Source organism: Podarcis erhardii, assembly GCF_964252035.2.
Source record: "Podarcis erhardii genome assembly, chromosome: 12".
Classification (NCBI taxonomy): domain Eukaryota; kingdom Metazoa; phylum Chordata; class Lepidosauria; order Squamata; family Lacertidae; genus Podarcis; species Podarcis erhardii.
In genome coordinates this window covers 5,145,541-5,162,212 of record NC_138513.1, presented here as the reverse complement: position 1 = coordinate 5,162,212, position 16,672 = coordinate 5,145,541, and the positions used below count along the sequence as shown (strand labels likewise).

Below are 16,672 nucleotides of genomic sequence, written 5' to 3'. Positions count from 1 at the left end.
CTCCAACAAAGGCAAGTCCATCATCTTGCCAGGTAAGTCCATCACCTTGCCAGGTAAGTTACCATCAGAAAGTTCTTCCTGATGCGTAAGGGGAAGGGGGTTGGGGAGAAAGGAGAGTTTTTAGCAGGCTGCGAAGCCAGCAGGGCAACAGGCGGGGAGTTCCAGAGAGCAGTTGCTGCTGCCCTGGCCGAAGATCGCCTTTCCCCTTCCCCGGATCCACCTCTCCGTCCTCAGCTCAGGACCCGAAGCTCGCCTCTCCGCCTCGCTCTCGCCGAGCGCAGCGCTGCCTCCTTTGCGCCGGTCTCCGCCCGGAGCGCGCGCGGGTGGGGGGGGGAGGGAGGGAGGCGGAGCGGAGGGGGCGGGACTCCCCTCCTGGCCCCGCCCCCGGCTCGCAGCTGGGCTCGGGCCGCCGCCGGCCTCCCTATAAAGCGGCCGCCTCCAGCCGCCCGGCTGCTGATCCGGCTCCGCGGGGGAAGGAACGAGATGGTCAGCCCGAGCGCCGCAGCAAAATGCTGGATGGACACCGCCTGCTCCGCTGGCTCTTCTTCTCCTCCGCCTCCTGCGCGCTCCTAGTGCTGCTGCTCGCCGGCGCCCCGGGACCGTCCCTTGCCTACTTCGGGTAAGTCGGCGGCGGACGCGGCTGCCTCACCTCGGGGGCTGCTTTTGATCTGACGCCCCCCTCATCTCCTCTCCAGAGGTAACGCGGCGGGGTCGGACTCTGCGCCGGCGATCGCGTGGCGCTGCGACGCTTTGCTCGCGAGGAAGCCAGCCCCGGGCTGTTCTGAGCTGCTGCTGCCGCCGCCGCTGGTTGCTCCGGGATCGGTTGCCTTTGGATCGCGCTGCGCTTCACCCGCGCGCAAGCGACGTTGCGCTTCGTGGGAAGTAAAGCGCCGCTGGGTATTCGGGGGGCGGTAGTAGCAAGGGGAGCGGGATCCGGTTGCGGTGGCTCGGGCTGCAGCGCTTACTCGCGAGTAAAGCGCCCTCGACCTGGGAGGGGCCTGCTTCAGAGTAAACCCGCCGTCCGCTATTTATTCGTTCGTAAAATGCTTCCCTGGAAACGGGGCTTGTCTTTTGCAAGTTCACCTTCGTGCCTTCCTCTGCCCCCACTACAACCTGCTAGCAGCCTTCCCCCTCGCAGCCCATGGCGTGCGCCCATCACCGTACCGTCGAGCCTGTCCCTTCCTCCTCCTCTCTCCAACATTCTGCTTGCAGACCCTGAGGTTTTGCAACTTTTGCATTTAAGCCAAAGCCTCGACGCCCTGCCCTATTCTCTCTCCCTTCCATTTTCATATAGGGCGCCCGCTGTGCCCCCTCCCCACCCCCACCCCTGCGTGACTTGGCAGCAATCCGGCTGCCTCTGTCTCCCTTAGGTGTGCCCCATAATCCCGCTTCACCTTCCAGCAGAGAGCGGCAGGTTGCTCGCTCGCTCGCTCGCTCCGGCTGCGTCCCTGCCCGCTGGACGACCCGCGAGCGCTTCTCTCCGGCGCGTAAAACGCACCGCTCCAAAATACTGCGTATGAAAATCTCGTGCAGGCTGCTTAACCCAGCCTCTATGCAGTCTGTATTTTCCCCTTACTAAAATCCCTTTTTAGTATTCCCCCCTCTCTCCACCCAAAGCCCACCACATCTCCCGGCAAAGTTTTTGCAGACCCCCCTCCCTGCCCTGTAGGAATGTTTAAGGATGAGGGGTGCACTTTGCACGAATCTCTTACCTGAACCACCTGTTTTCACTCTCCCTTAACCGCATTATAGGTTGTCCAGGATGTTCTGCAGCATCCAGGGCTGTTTGCTATGTAGACCAATCCTCCCCTCCTTTATTATCCCCCTCCCCAAATTATTTGGGGTCAGGTGCATCCAACAAGCGGCAAATGATTCCTTGTTCCAGGCAGTCACCCTTCTAAGAATCTGATTGCACTGAATTGGAAGGGAGGGACAGGAAGTGGGAGAGGAGTAATTTGGGGGTGCCACTTTCCCTGCAGAACCAAGTGACTCTCTTGGTGTGTGTGTGTGTGTGTGTGTGTGTGAAACACAAATGCACAATTTTTGTCTCCCCTCCCCTCCTTGCAAACTACCTGTGTAGCCCCTTCTGACGCTCTTTCCAAAGAAGACATAGACTCTTCTTAAATGTGTGTTAGGAAATGTCCAAAGATTGTATTGTGTGTTCCTCACCCTGCAATGAAAATCTTTGGTAGACTGCATAAGAACAATACTCTGTTCCTGGGCTACCGGTGTCAAAGTGGTGGGTTTTTGGGAGAAGTGGCAAAGCTTAAGGGGGCTGGGTCTTTGCTTCTGCTTTGGCACTCTAGCAATGACCCCTCCCTTCCTCTGCTTGTGTGGGTGACTCATGAGCCTTGTTTTGGGCAAAGATGATGGCGATGTCAACCTGTTTAAACTCTGTGGATTTGCTTTAAGTTGGCATTAGGCTGGTCTTGAGGAATTGGCCTGAGTCTCAATGCTGCTGGTGGCGAGTTGGCCTTTCTGCTCAAGGCATGGCTCCTGGCTTGCTTGAACCCCCTTTCCATGTTAACTTCATGTCTGAAGTTCCAGGCTGTCAGCTGGGAACAGTTTGTTGAGCTCTCTTTCCCTGCTCTGCTTTGCACTTTGGAAGAATATCCATTGCTTGGCTTGCCTTGAATTTCCCTGGAAGCTGAGCAGGCTTGGAAGAGTGAGGTGAGAGGGTTTTTTCTTTTCTTTTTTGCTATAAAACATTGTGCTGATCTGGACGCCCTCTATTTATTTTTCTTTTCCGTGGCGTTTAGTGGTGGGCAACAGCCTGGGTTCTGCAAGCTGACATCGGTTTTAAATGTTTGTGGTCGCTCTTCCTTTCTGTGTCTTGTGAGTTTTTTGCTGGCCATGCAATTTGCAGATGACTCTGTTAGGAAACGGCAAGATACATTTTATTTATGGGATGGATCATGCTGGTTGTTCCTTATAGCAGTAGAATGGAGTGGCTTGTGCAGCTGTGCTACCTTTTGAGGCTGAATTGGCTCCCTGTTGAACAAACCTAGAAGGCAACAGTCTACTTTGCCAGATGCATTCTCCTCCAGCAACCCTACAGGCCAATCAAGGATATAGCCTTCTGATTCCATACCTACCTGCAGTGGCTTACAAGAACAGGCTCCTGTAAGAAAATCCAAAGTATTTCTTTTACTTGTTGCTCACCTGGAGTTCACAGGTGGGAGGCATTTTGCATGAGACTGTTAGGTAGCTCCACCAAGGAGATGGTGGAACTTAACCACTTAGTCTCTGAGCTCTTACATTGGAAGCCAGCTGGGAGAATGAGCTTTAGTCACCAGGGGTGTACATTGATGCTGCAGAGATGGTGTGTGAGATTTCTGCTGTAAGGGGCATCAGGGCTCCTGTGAATGCGTTTGTCGAGATGCAATTGCAGGGTCTGGAATGTGCGTTTCTGGTGCCCTGGTGTGTGTGTGTGTGTGTGTGTGTCTGTGTGGCTCCTTCTCTCTCCCACCCTGCCCCAGCTATAGTGATTACTGCTGCCATGTGTTTCTAAGCTCTGGCATTTGGTGGGCAGGCAATCAAAGAGAACAGCGAGAATAAGCTGTTTCTTTACTTCTTCCTGTATTTCATAAGACTCTGTGTCTGGGAAAGTGCCCTTCCCCCCCTTTTTTTTAAAAAAAAACCCTCACCGGCCTGTCTTGGAAGTATGTCCCCCACCCTTCTGAGCTGGTATGTCTGAGTCCCTCCCCATCCTCCCTCCTCTGTGTGCCTGCTCTGATTTCTGCAGCTTCCTTTCTGGAAATGCAAAATGGGTGGGGAGCTGTCATAGGTCGAAAGGCTGTTCTTCTGATCTCAGATCCTTCCCACCGAAGAGGAAAAAAGGAGCAAAACGATTGCGTGCTGGGTGTCCTGTTGTTGTGGCGGCTGCTGCTGCTCTCTCCTTCGACTCCCCCGTCCGCCAAAGACTTGCTACATCTTCCCCTGTTTTAATGAAGTTTGAAAGAGAAGCCCAATTTGCTCCTGTTTGATCAAAGCATCCTTGTGCCTCTGTGTTTTGCTTCCCCTACTAATTAAGCCTGATGGCAATTGGAGCAATTGGATGCAGTTGTAAAAAGTTGACCTTCCTTACCACTTGTTAAAACCACTCTAGTTTGAGGGGGTGGGGTGGGGAGCGGATGGTTTTAAGTGCAGTTCTGGCTCCTGCCAGCAGAGGGGTCCATTAATCCATGAATTAAGTTTTTTTTAAAAAACCCACCGCCCCCAACTACCCTCTGGTGTTAAGACTCGCAGGTGTATCCTGTTCTCTAAGAAAATAAAATATTTTCATGGGAAAGTTTCTTTTTGCACTCTCCCTCCCTCCCCTCGTTTTGTTCATTTCTATTTATTTTGTTTCTCTCTGGGAGAATCCATGCTCTGTAGGCTGGGATCGGAGGCAAGTAGCCAGCCTCTCAACCCCCCGCCCCCGAACCCACAAGCACCATAGCAAGATGAGGTTTCTGTTTTACTGCAGAAAGAATTAAATAAAATGCAAGGAGATTGCTTTAACCTGCTTCCCTCTGTAACTTCCACCTCTTCAACCTTCTGAGGTCCTCTCCTTGAAGCATTGCCATCGCTTGTCTCCTCTTAAACCTCGGTTCTTAATGGATGTTTTGGACAAGTATCATACCTGGAAAAGAAGCACTCCTAAGTGTTTGTGCGCGCAGGCACATAACAATCGTGCACAGATCTCTTTCTGCATGGACAAGAGGAGTCTGGGTGCCACATATGGTGGAATAGGTAAACCGGCTTATCATACGATTGCAGAGGTTGGATGCTTTAGCTGAGATTCCCGCATTGCAGAAAGTTGGACAAGATGACCCTTGCAGTTCCACGAAGGAACACCAAGGCTCATCCAGTCCAACCCCCTGCAGTGCAGGAATTGGTGCATGGGTGCAGAGCATGGCACTTGCCCACAGAATCCTTTCTACATGCAAGACTGTTGAAAAGGCCTGGAAACGATGCCTTATGAGGAACGGCTAAGGGAGCTGGGCATGTTTAGCCTGGAGAAGAGGAGGTTAAGGGGTGATATGATAGCCATGTTCAAATATATAAAAGGATGTCACATAGAGGAGGGAGAAAGGTTGTTTTCTGCTGCTCCAGAGAAGCGGACACGGAGCAATGGTTCCAAACTACAAGAAAAAAGATTCCACCTAAACATTAGGAAGAACTTCCTGACAGTAAGAGCTGTTCGACAGTGGAATTTGCTGCCAAGGAGTGTGGTGGAGTCTCCTTCTTTGGAGGTCTTTAAGCAGAGGCTTGACAACCATATGTCAGGAGTGCTCTGATGGTGTTTCCTGCTTGGCAGGGGGTTGGAGTCGATGGCCCTTGTGGTCTCTTCCAACTCTAGGATTCTAGGATTCATGTGTGCGATGCCTTTAACAGGGGAAGCCAGGGCATTGCCGAGATTCCTGCAGTGTGGCTGATGTGCATAGGTGCATTGCAACCCCACAGGGAAAAGCGTCACTTAATACGCCAGGCATGGGCATTAATGGGTGTTCAGGGCATGCCTTTAGAGAGAGACTGTTCTGCAGAAATGTTAATGCATATTAAGGTCTCCACTGTAGGCAGAAGGCTTGACTTGCCCAGTGTTTATAACACAGTTGATGAGGGAGGCTGATGGTTTCATGTCCTGCTTGTGGGGTTCCCAAATACCTCTGGTTGTTAGCCAGAAGCAGGATATTGGACTAAGTCCATCCTTCCCTAGTCTGGTGCCCTCTGGAAGTCTTGGAGTATAGCACCCATTGGCCCCAGCCAGCACCAGGCTGGGCATGGATGGACCTGGCGAACTATTAGTGTGGTCTAGCGCTGTGGGTTAAACCACAGAGCCTAGGACTTGCTGATCAGAAGGTCGGCGGTTCGAATCCCCGCAACAGGGTGAACTCCCATTTCTCGGTCCCTGCTCCTGCCAACCTAGTTGTTCAAAAGCATGTCAAAGTGCAAGTAGGGAAGGTAAACGGCGTTTCCGTGCGCTGCTCTGGTTCACCAGAAGCGGCTTAGTCATGCTAGCCACATGACCCGGAAGCTGTACGCTGGCTCCCTCGGCCAATAAAGCGAGATGAGCGCCGCAACCCCAGAGTCGGTCATGACAGGACCTAATGGTCAGGGGTCCCTTTACCTAGCTGGGCTCTGATATTGTCCTCATGCACCTGTGGCTGGAGCATAAACCTGTGGGGTCCTGATCACCTTGCGATCAAGCCTTCTTCTCTTTGCTTTGCCTCCTGCTGGATTTTGTTCTTGGTCACAACATGGTGTGACGGAATGTCAGGCGAGAATGTTGTGAGCTGGCTTGGATATCGCATCAGCATCAACTGTGCAAGGTGCATTATGGAGCAGGGTAGGAGAAAGAAGTGCCCAGGCAGTGAGGTAGGTGTCTTAGGAATGGAGGGGTGGGAGAAGTGGAGATATTGCCATGGGATGAATGTGATCAAATGCTACTCCAATGCATCCTGCATCTGCTTGGCCACTGTGAGAACAGGGTGATGGACTAGATGGGCCATCGGCCACCAGACTCTTCTTATGTTCTTCAGGCCTGGTTTTGCCGTGGGATGAAGGCTATGGAGTTAAGGCAGAGGCTTCTTGCTGGAATGAGGTTGAACCTTTGGAATAAAAGGCCGAGGCAGTTCTAGGCTGCTGGGATGGCATGGCAGAGCTGGCAGAGAGTACTGAAGGCAGGAGGTTTTTGGGTGATGGAGCTGGAACTGGGAAAGCCTTTGGCATGATGACTGTGTAGAATTCCTTGGGCAGAGCACATCCTCATCACAATTTGGAGCAAGTTACATCGGCGGCTATGGCAAAGTGTGTTTTTAATATGGACGTTGCCTCTTGGAAGATGCTTTGTAAAGAAACGAGCAAGCTGCGAGGATGCTTGCAGTTTCCACCAAATCTGTTCTGGCTACAGCTGCTTGGAACACATTGCGTGGAAGTGTCCCTTGGAACCTGGTGGTAATTGTGTAGGGGACAGTCTGGCCAAACATCTGTAACTGTTGCCTCTTACGACTTTCCCAGTGTAAGCAGCTGAGGAAATCACCCTTTGTCAATTAACTTGCAAATATTTGGCTGTATTGTATGAGCTTCAGTATCAACAGGACTCAACAGTGTGGTGTAGTGGTTAAGAGCGATAGACTCGTAATCTGGGGAACCGGGTTCGCGTCTCCGCTCCTCCACCTGCAGCTGCTGGGAGACCCTGGGCTAGTCACACTTCTTTGAAGTCTCTCAGCCCCACTCACCTCACAGAGTGTTTGTTGTGGGAGGGAAAGGAGAATGTTAGCCGCTTTGAGACTCCTTAGGGTAGTGATAAAGCCAGATATCAAGTCCAAACTCTTCAACAGTCCCAGCTGGTTAGGAAGATGGTTTCTGGATTAACGCAGGCAAGGTCACTGGGGTCCCCAGTGTTGGCAGCAGTTCATCGCTACCTACCTGATCATGGTAGAAAAGGAGGATGGCTATCATCACTGTGTCTTATGCATCTCATTTCCAGAGGCAACTGGTGCCAGATAGAAAGGGAATTCTGGGCCAGGACAAACCTCACTCTGATGTAGAAGGCATCTGTTCCAGAGCACACGGCAATCTGGTGCCGTTTCTGAAGCTGGATGATACTCTTTACTGCTGATAGGCGAGCAGCAGACCAGTTTCTGGCTGGGATATAGTTTTGCAAGAACACCTGTAGATGTTTCAGTCCACTGCTGACGTCCCAGGAGGTGCAGTGGTGGAGCATATCCATGTGCCAGGAGTCATAGGGCTGTATTTGACAGCATATCCATGTGCCAGGAGTCATAGGGCTGTATTTGACAGCATTCGAATCCAAAGCACTCCTGCATGGCTAACGTAGGTTTATTAATTTCAGTGGGTCTATTCTGAGTAAAACTCACTTGGCCACAATCCACAAAATCCTGACAGAAGGGGAACTTGTTCTTTGTACTAGGGTCCAGATGCAGGAAATGTGAAGCGTTCTGGAGCATGTTCCAAAATCTGTTTTCCATGCATTTCCCTTAGCCATTTATTATGTATTTATATCCCGGCCTTTTCTTCCATGGATCTCAAGGCAGTTTGAAGTAGGGCCATAGCTGAATGGTAGAACATCTGCTTTGCATGCAAAAGGACCCAGTTTCAATCCCTGGAATCTCTAGGGAGGGCTGGGGAGAAGACCCCAGTGTGAAACCTGGGAAGAACCTCTTCTAGGTAGTGTAGACACAGGAGGTGGATCCTGTGGTCCCTCCAGGCTGGTTCAACAATGGCTTCCATCACTCTGGACCACTGCCCTTGCCGGCAAAGGCTAATGGGTGTACAAGGAAGAGTGGGGGGCTCTAGGTCCCCATCTCTGGTGGAAACAATGCTGAGCTCATTGGACTGAGTTTGTAGAAGTCAGCTTCCTAGGAGATCTGTACCGCCGAACGTCCCCAGTTCCCCTTTGGCAGTGGCAGTCAGCAGCCCGGAGCCAGCCTGGTAGCAGATTTGCCCGGGGACAGATTTGCAAATCCAGGGACTGTCTCCGGGAACCAGGGACATCTGATAACCCTACCTTGGTATGATCAGCAGCAAAATATTAGACACAGCGGAAAGGAAATGCTTGGGGAAGCTGTGCTGGTTACTTGGGAGAAACCAATCAGTTCTCTGTTTCAACCATCTGGTTGGCCACTGTGTGAACAGGATGTGCTGGACTAGATGGGTCCATCAGGTTCTTCTTATCTTAAGAGGGATGGTAATAGAGCTTGCCCCAGAATCTCCCGATAAAGCTTAAAGCTAGTGGAATAGGCCACCTTCCTCAGTACTGTGCAATGTGTGTGTGGTTTCGACGGCCATAATGCAGGAGCTGTCTGCAGCACCTGGCTCAGTCTTTGGCTTGGCCTGCAGCAGCTGTTGCAACGTGCTTAATGCTCTTTTCCAGTGAGTCTTGTTGGCATGTCAGCTTTCCTTAAGCCTCTGTCTGCCTGTATAGGTTGCGCCAGCTGAATCGTCCTACTTTAGACTGTGCTGTCTGGAGACCCTGCTAGCGAAACCCTGGGCTACTCATAGGGCAGTCATGGGCAGAAGGTAGATCAGGACCTGCTGGTAGATCTTCAGGGGATCTCTCTCCTCTCATGTTAGTTAGACGGTGAAATGGACACAGATAACCAGGAGTGGACTTCTGTGTGAAAGGACTGTGTTCGGTTCTGCTGCTGAAAACAAATTTTCATACAAAGTGCTATGACTGCAGAGAGCCAAGCTTGACCTGATGCAGAAGTTTTGTGCTTGAAACTTTTGATATCTCTCTCTTTCTCCCCTCCACCCTTTAACTGAAAGCAGGTACTGTAGTTTGGATTGGTGTTGTGGTGCTTGGAGGTGCGGCGTGTGTCTGTTAATAAAAAAAAACCCTCAGAAGTGCCACAGAGATCTTCTGCTGGTAGCTAGAAAGAGCAGAGCTGTCTCGGTGGTTGTTGTCATTTAGTCGTTTAGTCGTGTCTGCCTCTTCGTGACCCCCTGGACCAGAGCACGCCAGGCACTCCTGTCTTCCACTGCCTCCCGCAGTTTGGTCAAACTCATGCTGGTAGCTTCGAGAACACTGTCCCACCATCTCGTCCTCTGTCGTCCCCTTCTCCTTGTGCCCTCCATTTTTCCCAACATCAGGGTCTTTTCCAGGGAGTCTTCTCTTCTCATGAGGTGGCCAAAGTATTGGAGTCTCAGCTTCAGGATCTGTCCTTCCAGTGAGCACTCAGGGCTGATTTCCTTCAGAATGGAGAGGTTGGATCTTCTTGCAGTCCATGGGACTCTCAAGAATTTCCTCCAGCACCAGAATTCAAAAGCATCCATTCTTCGGCGATCAGCCTTCTTTATGGTCCAGCTCTCACTTCCATACATCACTACTGGGAAAACCATAGCTTTAACTATACGGACCTTTGTCGGCAAGGTGATGTCTCTGCTTTTTTTTTGTCTCTTTGGTGGGCCCCCACTTTGTTTAATGCAAGCCTAGTAGTATCTACTCTGACTGAGAGCAGCTCGGCATTCCAGGATCTTGGGTAGGGTCCCTCCTGCCCCTCTTGTCACTTTCTGCCTGGTTCTTTTTCAATGAGAGATGCCAGGGACTGAACCCTCTGTATGCAAAACACCTGCTCTAAGAGATGGGTTAAAGGAAGAGGAGGCAACCCATGTAGCAGAGGTTGATAGAAGAAAAACCCAGTCCTGGTTCTTGGTAGATTGTAGTAGGAGGGGAGATATCTCAGGTGTGGTGGACTTAACCTGTCTCAGGGCAGGTAATGTGATCTGCTTGGGTGCAGCCCCGTGGTAAAATCATTCCAGATCCTACAGTGCCACTGGTATGTATTCTTTGCAGATGCTTCCTCCTTCCATCTTTGGCAGCTACCAAGAAAAGGAATTCTTTGTGAAAGTAGCACAACTCCATTCTTAGCAGAGGAAGCTGACTTGCCACATCAGATTGCAGTGGTACCTTGGGTTACAGACGCTTCAGGTTACAGACTCCGCTAACCCAGAAATAGTACCTCGGGTTAAGAACTTTGCTTCAGGATGAGAACAGAAATTGTGCTCTGGCGACAGCAGGAGGCCCCATTAGCTAAAGTGGTGCTTCAGGTTAAGAACAGTATCAGGTTAAGAACGGACCTCCGGAACAAATTAAGTACTTAACCCGAGGTACCACTGTATTGTCGGCACTGACCATCACCAGCTCTCCAAGGTTTTGGGCAGGGATTTCTCATTCTCAGCCCTACCTGGAGATTGAACCAGGTGCTCTTCTGCTTAGTCACACTGCCCTTCTCCAGACTAGCATCACAGAAAGCTGCCTTGTACAAAGGCAGACTTTTGGCCCATCTTGCACTGACTGGCAGGGGCTCGTCAGGCAGGGGACATTCCCAGACATTCCTGGAGATGCCATTGGGTATAGGATCTCTGCAAAGCAGGTGTTTTCCCGCTGAGCTTTAAAGCCCTTATTAACCATGAGATTAAATGAGAGGTGCTTCAGTTTGTTGGGGCTACATCTCTACTTGCCCATAATTCCTTAGATAAGAGGAGCAGTAGTGGACCAGTCGGGAATTTGAGCAATCCAGGGATGTAGTTTGGTGGAAGGGTATCTGCTTCTTAAAGTTTAACATTCCTCTTCTCCTGAGCTTTTGGCTAATTAAACAATCTATGTGTGGGTGGGTGGTGGGCATTGTTTTAGCCTGTTATTATGTTATGTATTTCAGTGTTTTTATATTGTAAACCACCCTGTGATCCTTGGATGGAGGGTGGTATAGAAAATAAATAATGGTCAAAATAATCATAGTAGCAGGTATGTGTGTAAGCAGGGCCTGCATTCTGGACAAGGGAAGACCCTGGCTTGAGAAAGAGGTGTAGCTCAGTGGTAGAGAATCTGCCCGAGTCCAGAAGGTTCCAGGTTTGATCCCCGTCATCTCCAGGTAAAGATCCCGCCTGAAATCCTGAAGAGCCATGGCCAGGGAGTGTAGGCAATGATAGATCGATAGCCTGGCATGGTAAATGGCAGCTCTAATAGATTTAACACGTCACAAGCAAAGCAATCTGTCTGTGTATATATATACGCCCTGGAGATCTCTGCTGTTTCAAGGCAAACCTCCCTGCCTGTTTCACAGCATCCTGATAAACGAGACTCCTTCTTAGTAGCAGCTATTAATGTTGCTCTTCTGCATCCAGGGCACCAGCAGCCGTGTTAAACAGATGTCACTTGGGTGAAGCAGCCTGCTTGAGCCACCGCTGCTCTGTTTCACGGTCTGCCGAAGCAATTGAGACAGCTGGGGCTAATCTCCAGCAACCCCAAACTTTCCCCCCCCTCTCTCTTATTTCGAGCAAAGAATTTTTGGCCTTTCCAAATGTGTGGCCTATCCAGGAATTGGAGCAGCGGGACAAATCTTTCATGGTTGCCTGTTAATGAGATGGTGTCAGCCCGAAGCTATGCTGCTTGTCTGGCAACTCGGCTGTGTTGGCAACTGGGTGAGAAGGAGGCTGCGTCAGGTGGTCCTCTTTTTTTCCCTTTCCTCGGGTAGGTTGGTGGGCCTGGATAGGGTCTTCCCTAGGTGATGTGCCCACTGGGATTTTCAAGGTTCTTAGCCGTAAACAGTTGTGTGTTTTTAAAGGAGAGTGATTATGTAGGGTTAGGTATATTGTGTCAATTCCATTTTTTGGTATGCTCTATTTCCCCATCAGCTTGTCATTTATTATTAAAGAAAAATCCTGTGCATTTTATTTAGACACATTTGTAAATGCTGTCTTGTCCTCAAACTTGGGCAGCAAAATGCTGGCCTGGCCTTGTAGGGCTGCCCCACTTAGTGGGCCTGGATGGTGCTGTGTCTGGCCTGTGTTTAGCTATATTGCACACACAAACACACCCTTCCTCTGACCTGAATGGGGAGGGTGTGGTATGTTGTGTGTTAGATGCAGAGACATCATGTTTTGACACCAATTCATTGTTGTTGTTTAGTCGTGTCCGACTCTTTGTGACCCCATGGACCAGAGCACGCCAGGCACTCCTGTCTTCCACTGCCTCCTGCAGTTTGGTCAAACTCATGCTGGTAGCTTCGATAACACTGTCCCACCATCTCGTCCTCTGTCGCCCCCTTCTCCTTGTGCCCTCCATCTTTCCCAACATCAGGGTCTTTTCCAGGGAGTCTTCTCTTCTCATGAGGTGGCCAAAGTCTTGGGGCCTCAGCTTCAGGATCTGTCCTTCCAGTGAGCACTCAGGGCTGATTTCCTTCAGAATGGATAGGTTTGATCTTCTGGCAGTCCATGGGACTCTCAAGAGTCTCCTCCAGCACCATAATTGACACCAATGTATAGACCTAGCTTTAAGCATGTGAGGTCTACGCAACCTGCAATTCTGCCATAGCTGGAAGAGGATATGAGAACTTGCTTTCATTTTCGGAAGGAGTGCTGTGAATGGTTTGACTTGCGTTCTTTCTCCCCTCGCCCCCTGGTATTGGTAGTTGCTCCAAAGGTGTTCAACAAATGCAAGCTGAAATAGCTTCCCCATGTAAATCAAAGCACGAAATTTTGCATCGGCGAGTCGGCTATCCTGGTGGTTTAGCCAGCTCTTGGCAAGATGCTTGAACCACAGTATCCGTAATACTCAGCAATTTGCCCGATTGTTATGCTTGGCTGGGTGTGTGGATTTCCTTTGTGAGCTTAGAGCTACTATCTTTATTAGCAAAATTCGGCTCTTTAAAGAGTCCCCAACCCCATGCTGATTCAAGTCTGGAGGACGGTGTGATTCAGTGGATAGTAGGACTGGGGGAGCTTTTCATCTGCCTCTGCCCTGCGTGCAAAAAGGGAGGAATCCCACATTTTGGCACAGGCATCTTCCCAGTTTCTAAATGCACAAAACGTAGCTGAGCTTTATTAGATACTCTAGTTTGGGTTGGTCCCTAACCATAAGTGCCTCTTAATTCTAAAGCCTTGGAAATGGGTTGCCCTGCCCATAAGCAGCACAAGCCCCAAAAGTCCTGCAGCTGCCTCCACTTTGACTACAGCTGCCTCCACCCAGCATGATGTCATGCCGTGACATCAGCACAGGTTTTTTTGGAATCTAGTGGGGCTACTCCAGTTGCTGACATAACCCTTCCACGTCTATGGCAAAGCCATGATGGGTGGTGCAATGCTCATAATGCAGGCAGGAAACACTGGGGCAGAATGGTCTGTGTCGAGATTTGGGTTGTGTCTACAATGCTTTAGATCAGGGAAATGTTTTCAGCCCATGGTCCATGTTGCTTGTTTATTGATTAATTAAATTCATACACCACCACCCTTCACCTGAAGATCACAGGGCGGATAACATAAAACTGCAAAAGGAAAGCACAAAATAGTCGTTGTTGTTGTTGTTTAGTCATTTAGTTGTGTCCGACTCTTCGTGACCCCCTGGACCAGAGCACGCCAGGCACTCCTGTCTTCCACTGCCTCCCGCAGTTTGGTCAAACTCATGCTGGTAGCTTCCCAGAGGTACCACTGTACAGTGGAACCTCAGTTTCTGGACATCTCAGCTGCCGAACGTTTTGGAAGCCGAACGCCGAAAACCCGGAAGTAAATGCTTCCATTTTTGTATGCGCCTCGGAAGTCGAATGGCTTCCGAAGCGTGTTTCTACTTTTTCTCAATGAGATTTGCAGACCGCCCATTGCGCCTCAGTTGCTGAGGGTTTCAGAAGTTGAACGGTCTTCTGGAACGGATTACGTTCAACAACCGAGGTACCACTGTACGTAATTAAACAAAAAGCGAACACCCCCCCCTTTCATAGACACTCTGGCAGTGGGTGGGGCTCACAAGCAACAAGGCTGCAATTCTTTGGAGAAGGATTGTGATGATGGAGGGTGGGGGGGCATACCTGCAATGAGACGAAGTTGTGGCTGTGCAAAGAGGCAGACAGCAAGGCCAATGATTAACTTAGCCTTGTAGATGCGGCAGTGGCAGCAATGAAACTGAAGGGTTAGAGGAGAAATATGCAGACCTCCATGGTACCCCCTTAACAGGAAACCATTTCTGTTTAATCATTACTGGGCACGTGCTTTATCTCTTATTTGGACATTTCCTGTGAGCAGGTAATTTAATTGGCATTCAAGGCAGGAGGCTGAGTGTTCAGAGTGGGGAGGGGAGAGGAAGTTAACTGCAATACATACATTTGCAGGGGGGGGGGGGAAGCTTCTGTGTGTATTTTGTCATAGGAACATAATAAGCTGCCATATACTGGATCCCTGTACATTGGGCACTGACTGGCAGCAGTTGCAAAGAAACAGAAGAAGCTGCCTTATACAGAGTCAGGCCACTGGGCCATCTAGTTTAGTAGTGTTTGCACTGCCTGGCAGTGACTGTCCAAGGGTTTCAGACAAGAGCCTGTCTGGAGATTGAACCCTTCAGAGGTCTTCTGTAATTCTGGTAGTTGTTTTTCTCTTTGACATCTGGTGGGAGGGTGTTCCACAGGGTGGGTGCCACTACCGAGGAAACCAATTCAGTTTGTGTTTAAAGCTGAATATATCAAATTCACCCTTTCCAAAACCACCTGAGAACCAAAACATAGCCATCCTTCAAAATTTGCATGTCAAGGAGTGGAGGGGGAGCCGGAAGTTGCAAGTCTTTCAGCAGAGCAGATACAGAAGCCCTGTAGGTACCATGACTATTCATCTGCTGTAGCCTGGTGGAATAGCAGCTGTGGATGTTGCTTAAAAGAGCAGCCTGATGGAGTTGGTCTTCAGCAGAGCTGATGGAGAGGGACCCTCTCCTATATAAGCTGCTGGGAGGACCACTCTGCTTCCAGTCCTCCTCAGCTGAATGTCTGGGTCTTAAGTTGCAGCCCAGATGTCCACTTCACCTGTACACATGAGCGAGGAAACCATGTGGATAAAGAAATACCGTATTTTTTGCTCTATAAGACTCACCTTTTCCCTCCTAAAAAGTAAGGGGAAATGTGTGTGCATCTTATGGAACAAATGCAGGCTGCGCAAGAGGGACTGCTGCCAGTGGCGTAGCGTGGGTTGTCAGCACCCGGGGCAAGGCAAGTAATTTGCGCCCCCTAACCCATGGATTTGCGCCCCCTAACCCTACCCCCCAGATGTTGCGCCCGGTGCGGCCGGCCCCCCCTGCACCCCCCACGCTACGCCACTGATTGCTGCCTTCACTGCGCAGCGATCCCACTTGCTGTTCTGGCTTCTGAGATTCAGAATATTTTTTTTCTTGTTTTCCTCCTCCAAAAACTAGGTGTATCTTATGGTCTGGTGCGTCTTATAGAGCAAAAAATACGGTATATGGCTGCTCCATCGTGTCAAGTTTGGCCTAGCAATGGGCTGGGTTGTTACAGCCATGCATAGCGCCACCTGAACTGCTGTACTTTGAATAAGCTTCAGGAAATGACACAAAACATGAAAGCATTCAGTGACACCATGGGGAAGGACATAGCAACCAAGCTCTGGCAGATGAGGCTGTTGAGGGTCTTCCTTTTAGGGGATGAATGACCCATCTACAGTTTGTCTGTGGAACAGGACAACAAGCAAGCCCTGATGTTGGTTTTAAATCTTGTCTGTTCTCCAGTGAACTTTCTTTTCCCCTGTTTGCAGAAGCACAGTTGTAACTGATGGGAAAGAAACACTGGACTCAACAGGCTGGCAAATGCCAAGGTTTTCTGGTCTCCGGATGGAAAAAGCAGACCAAAATCTCCTTATGGCGCTTGTTCCAAGGAGTTGAAATAACTTCATGTCTTGCATGTTGCATGTGGTTCTCAGCTTCTGTTTCTGATATTAAATCGCTCATTTTCCAGCAAGAGTTGAGGGTGGGGTAACTTCATGGCTCTGTTTTTTTTTAAAAAAATAAAAATAAAGAAAAACTTGGGGAGTGTGAAAGCATTTTAAAGTCTGAGTTACTCCCTCTGGCTTCAAATTTGGCAGCCGTCTGCAATATTAAGAGTACGCAATAGGTCCTCCACCATGTCGGTTCATGAACTTAAAGCAGATATGCTGCTGAGGTCTGAAGCGAAGCTGGGAAACTCGCTATCTGAAAAATATAGTCGCTGGAATTTCCTGATCTTTAAAAACATGGAGTGCACATGCACACAGAAAGCTTGATGTCAATTCAATATCGAGTAAGTTTGATCTTAAAAATGCACACACCCTGTGATATTCCTTCTCCTGCAAAAGGTTTGCAACCCGTGCAGAAGGCCTGGAATTAAATCTACAGCATTCCCAGGGAAGCCTGGAAGAA

At 49.9% G+C, this 16,672-nt stretch overlaps 1 protein-coding gene across 1 annotated transcript in view; it reads left to right on the top strand.

The window, feature by feature from the left end:
* Nucleotides 1-435: 435 nt before the first annotated feature.
* Nucleotides 436-16,672, top strand: part of WNT9A (Wnt family member 9A) — a 55,172-nt gene continuing 38,935 nt past the window's right edge. Inside the window, exon 1 of the mRNA XM_081834520.1 lies at nucleotides 436-619. Coding sequence (XP_081690646.1) covers nucleotides 510-619 — 110 coding nt within the window. The 5' untranslated portion in view covers nucleotides 436-509. The remainder of the gene's footprint in view (nucleotides 620-16,672) is intronic.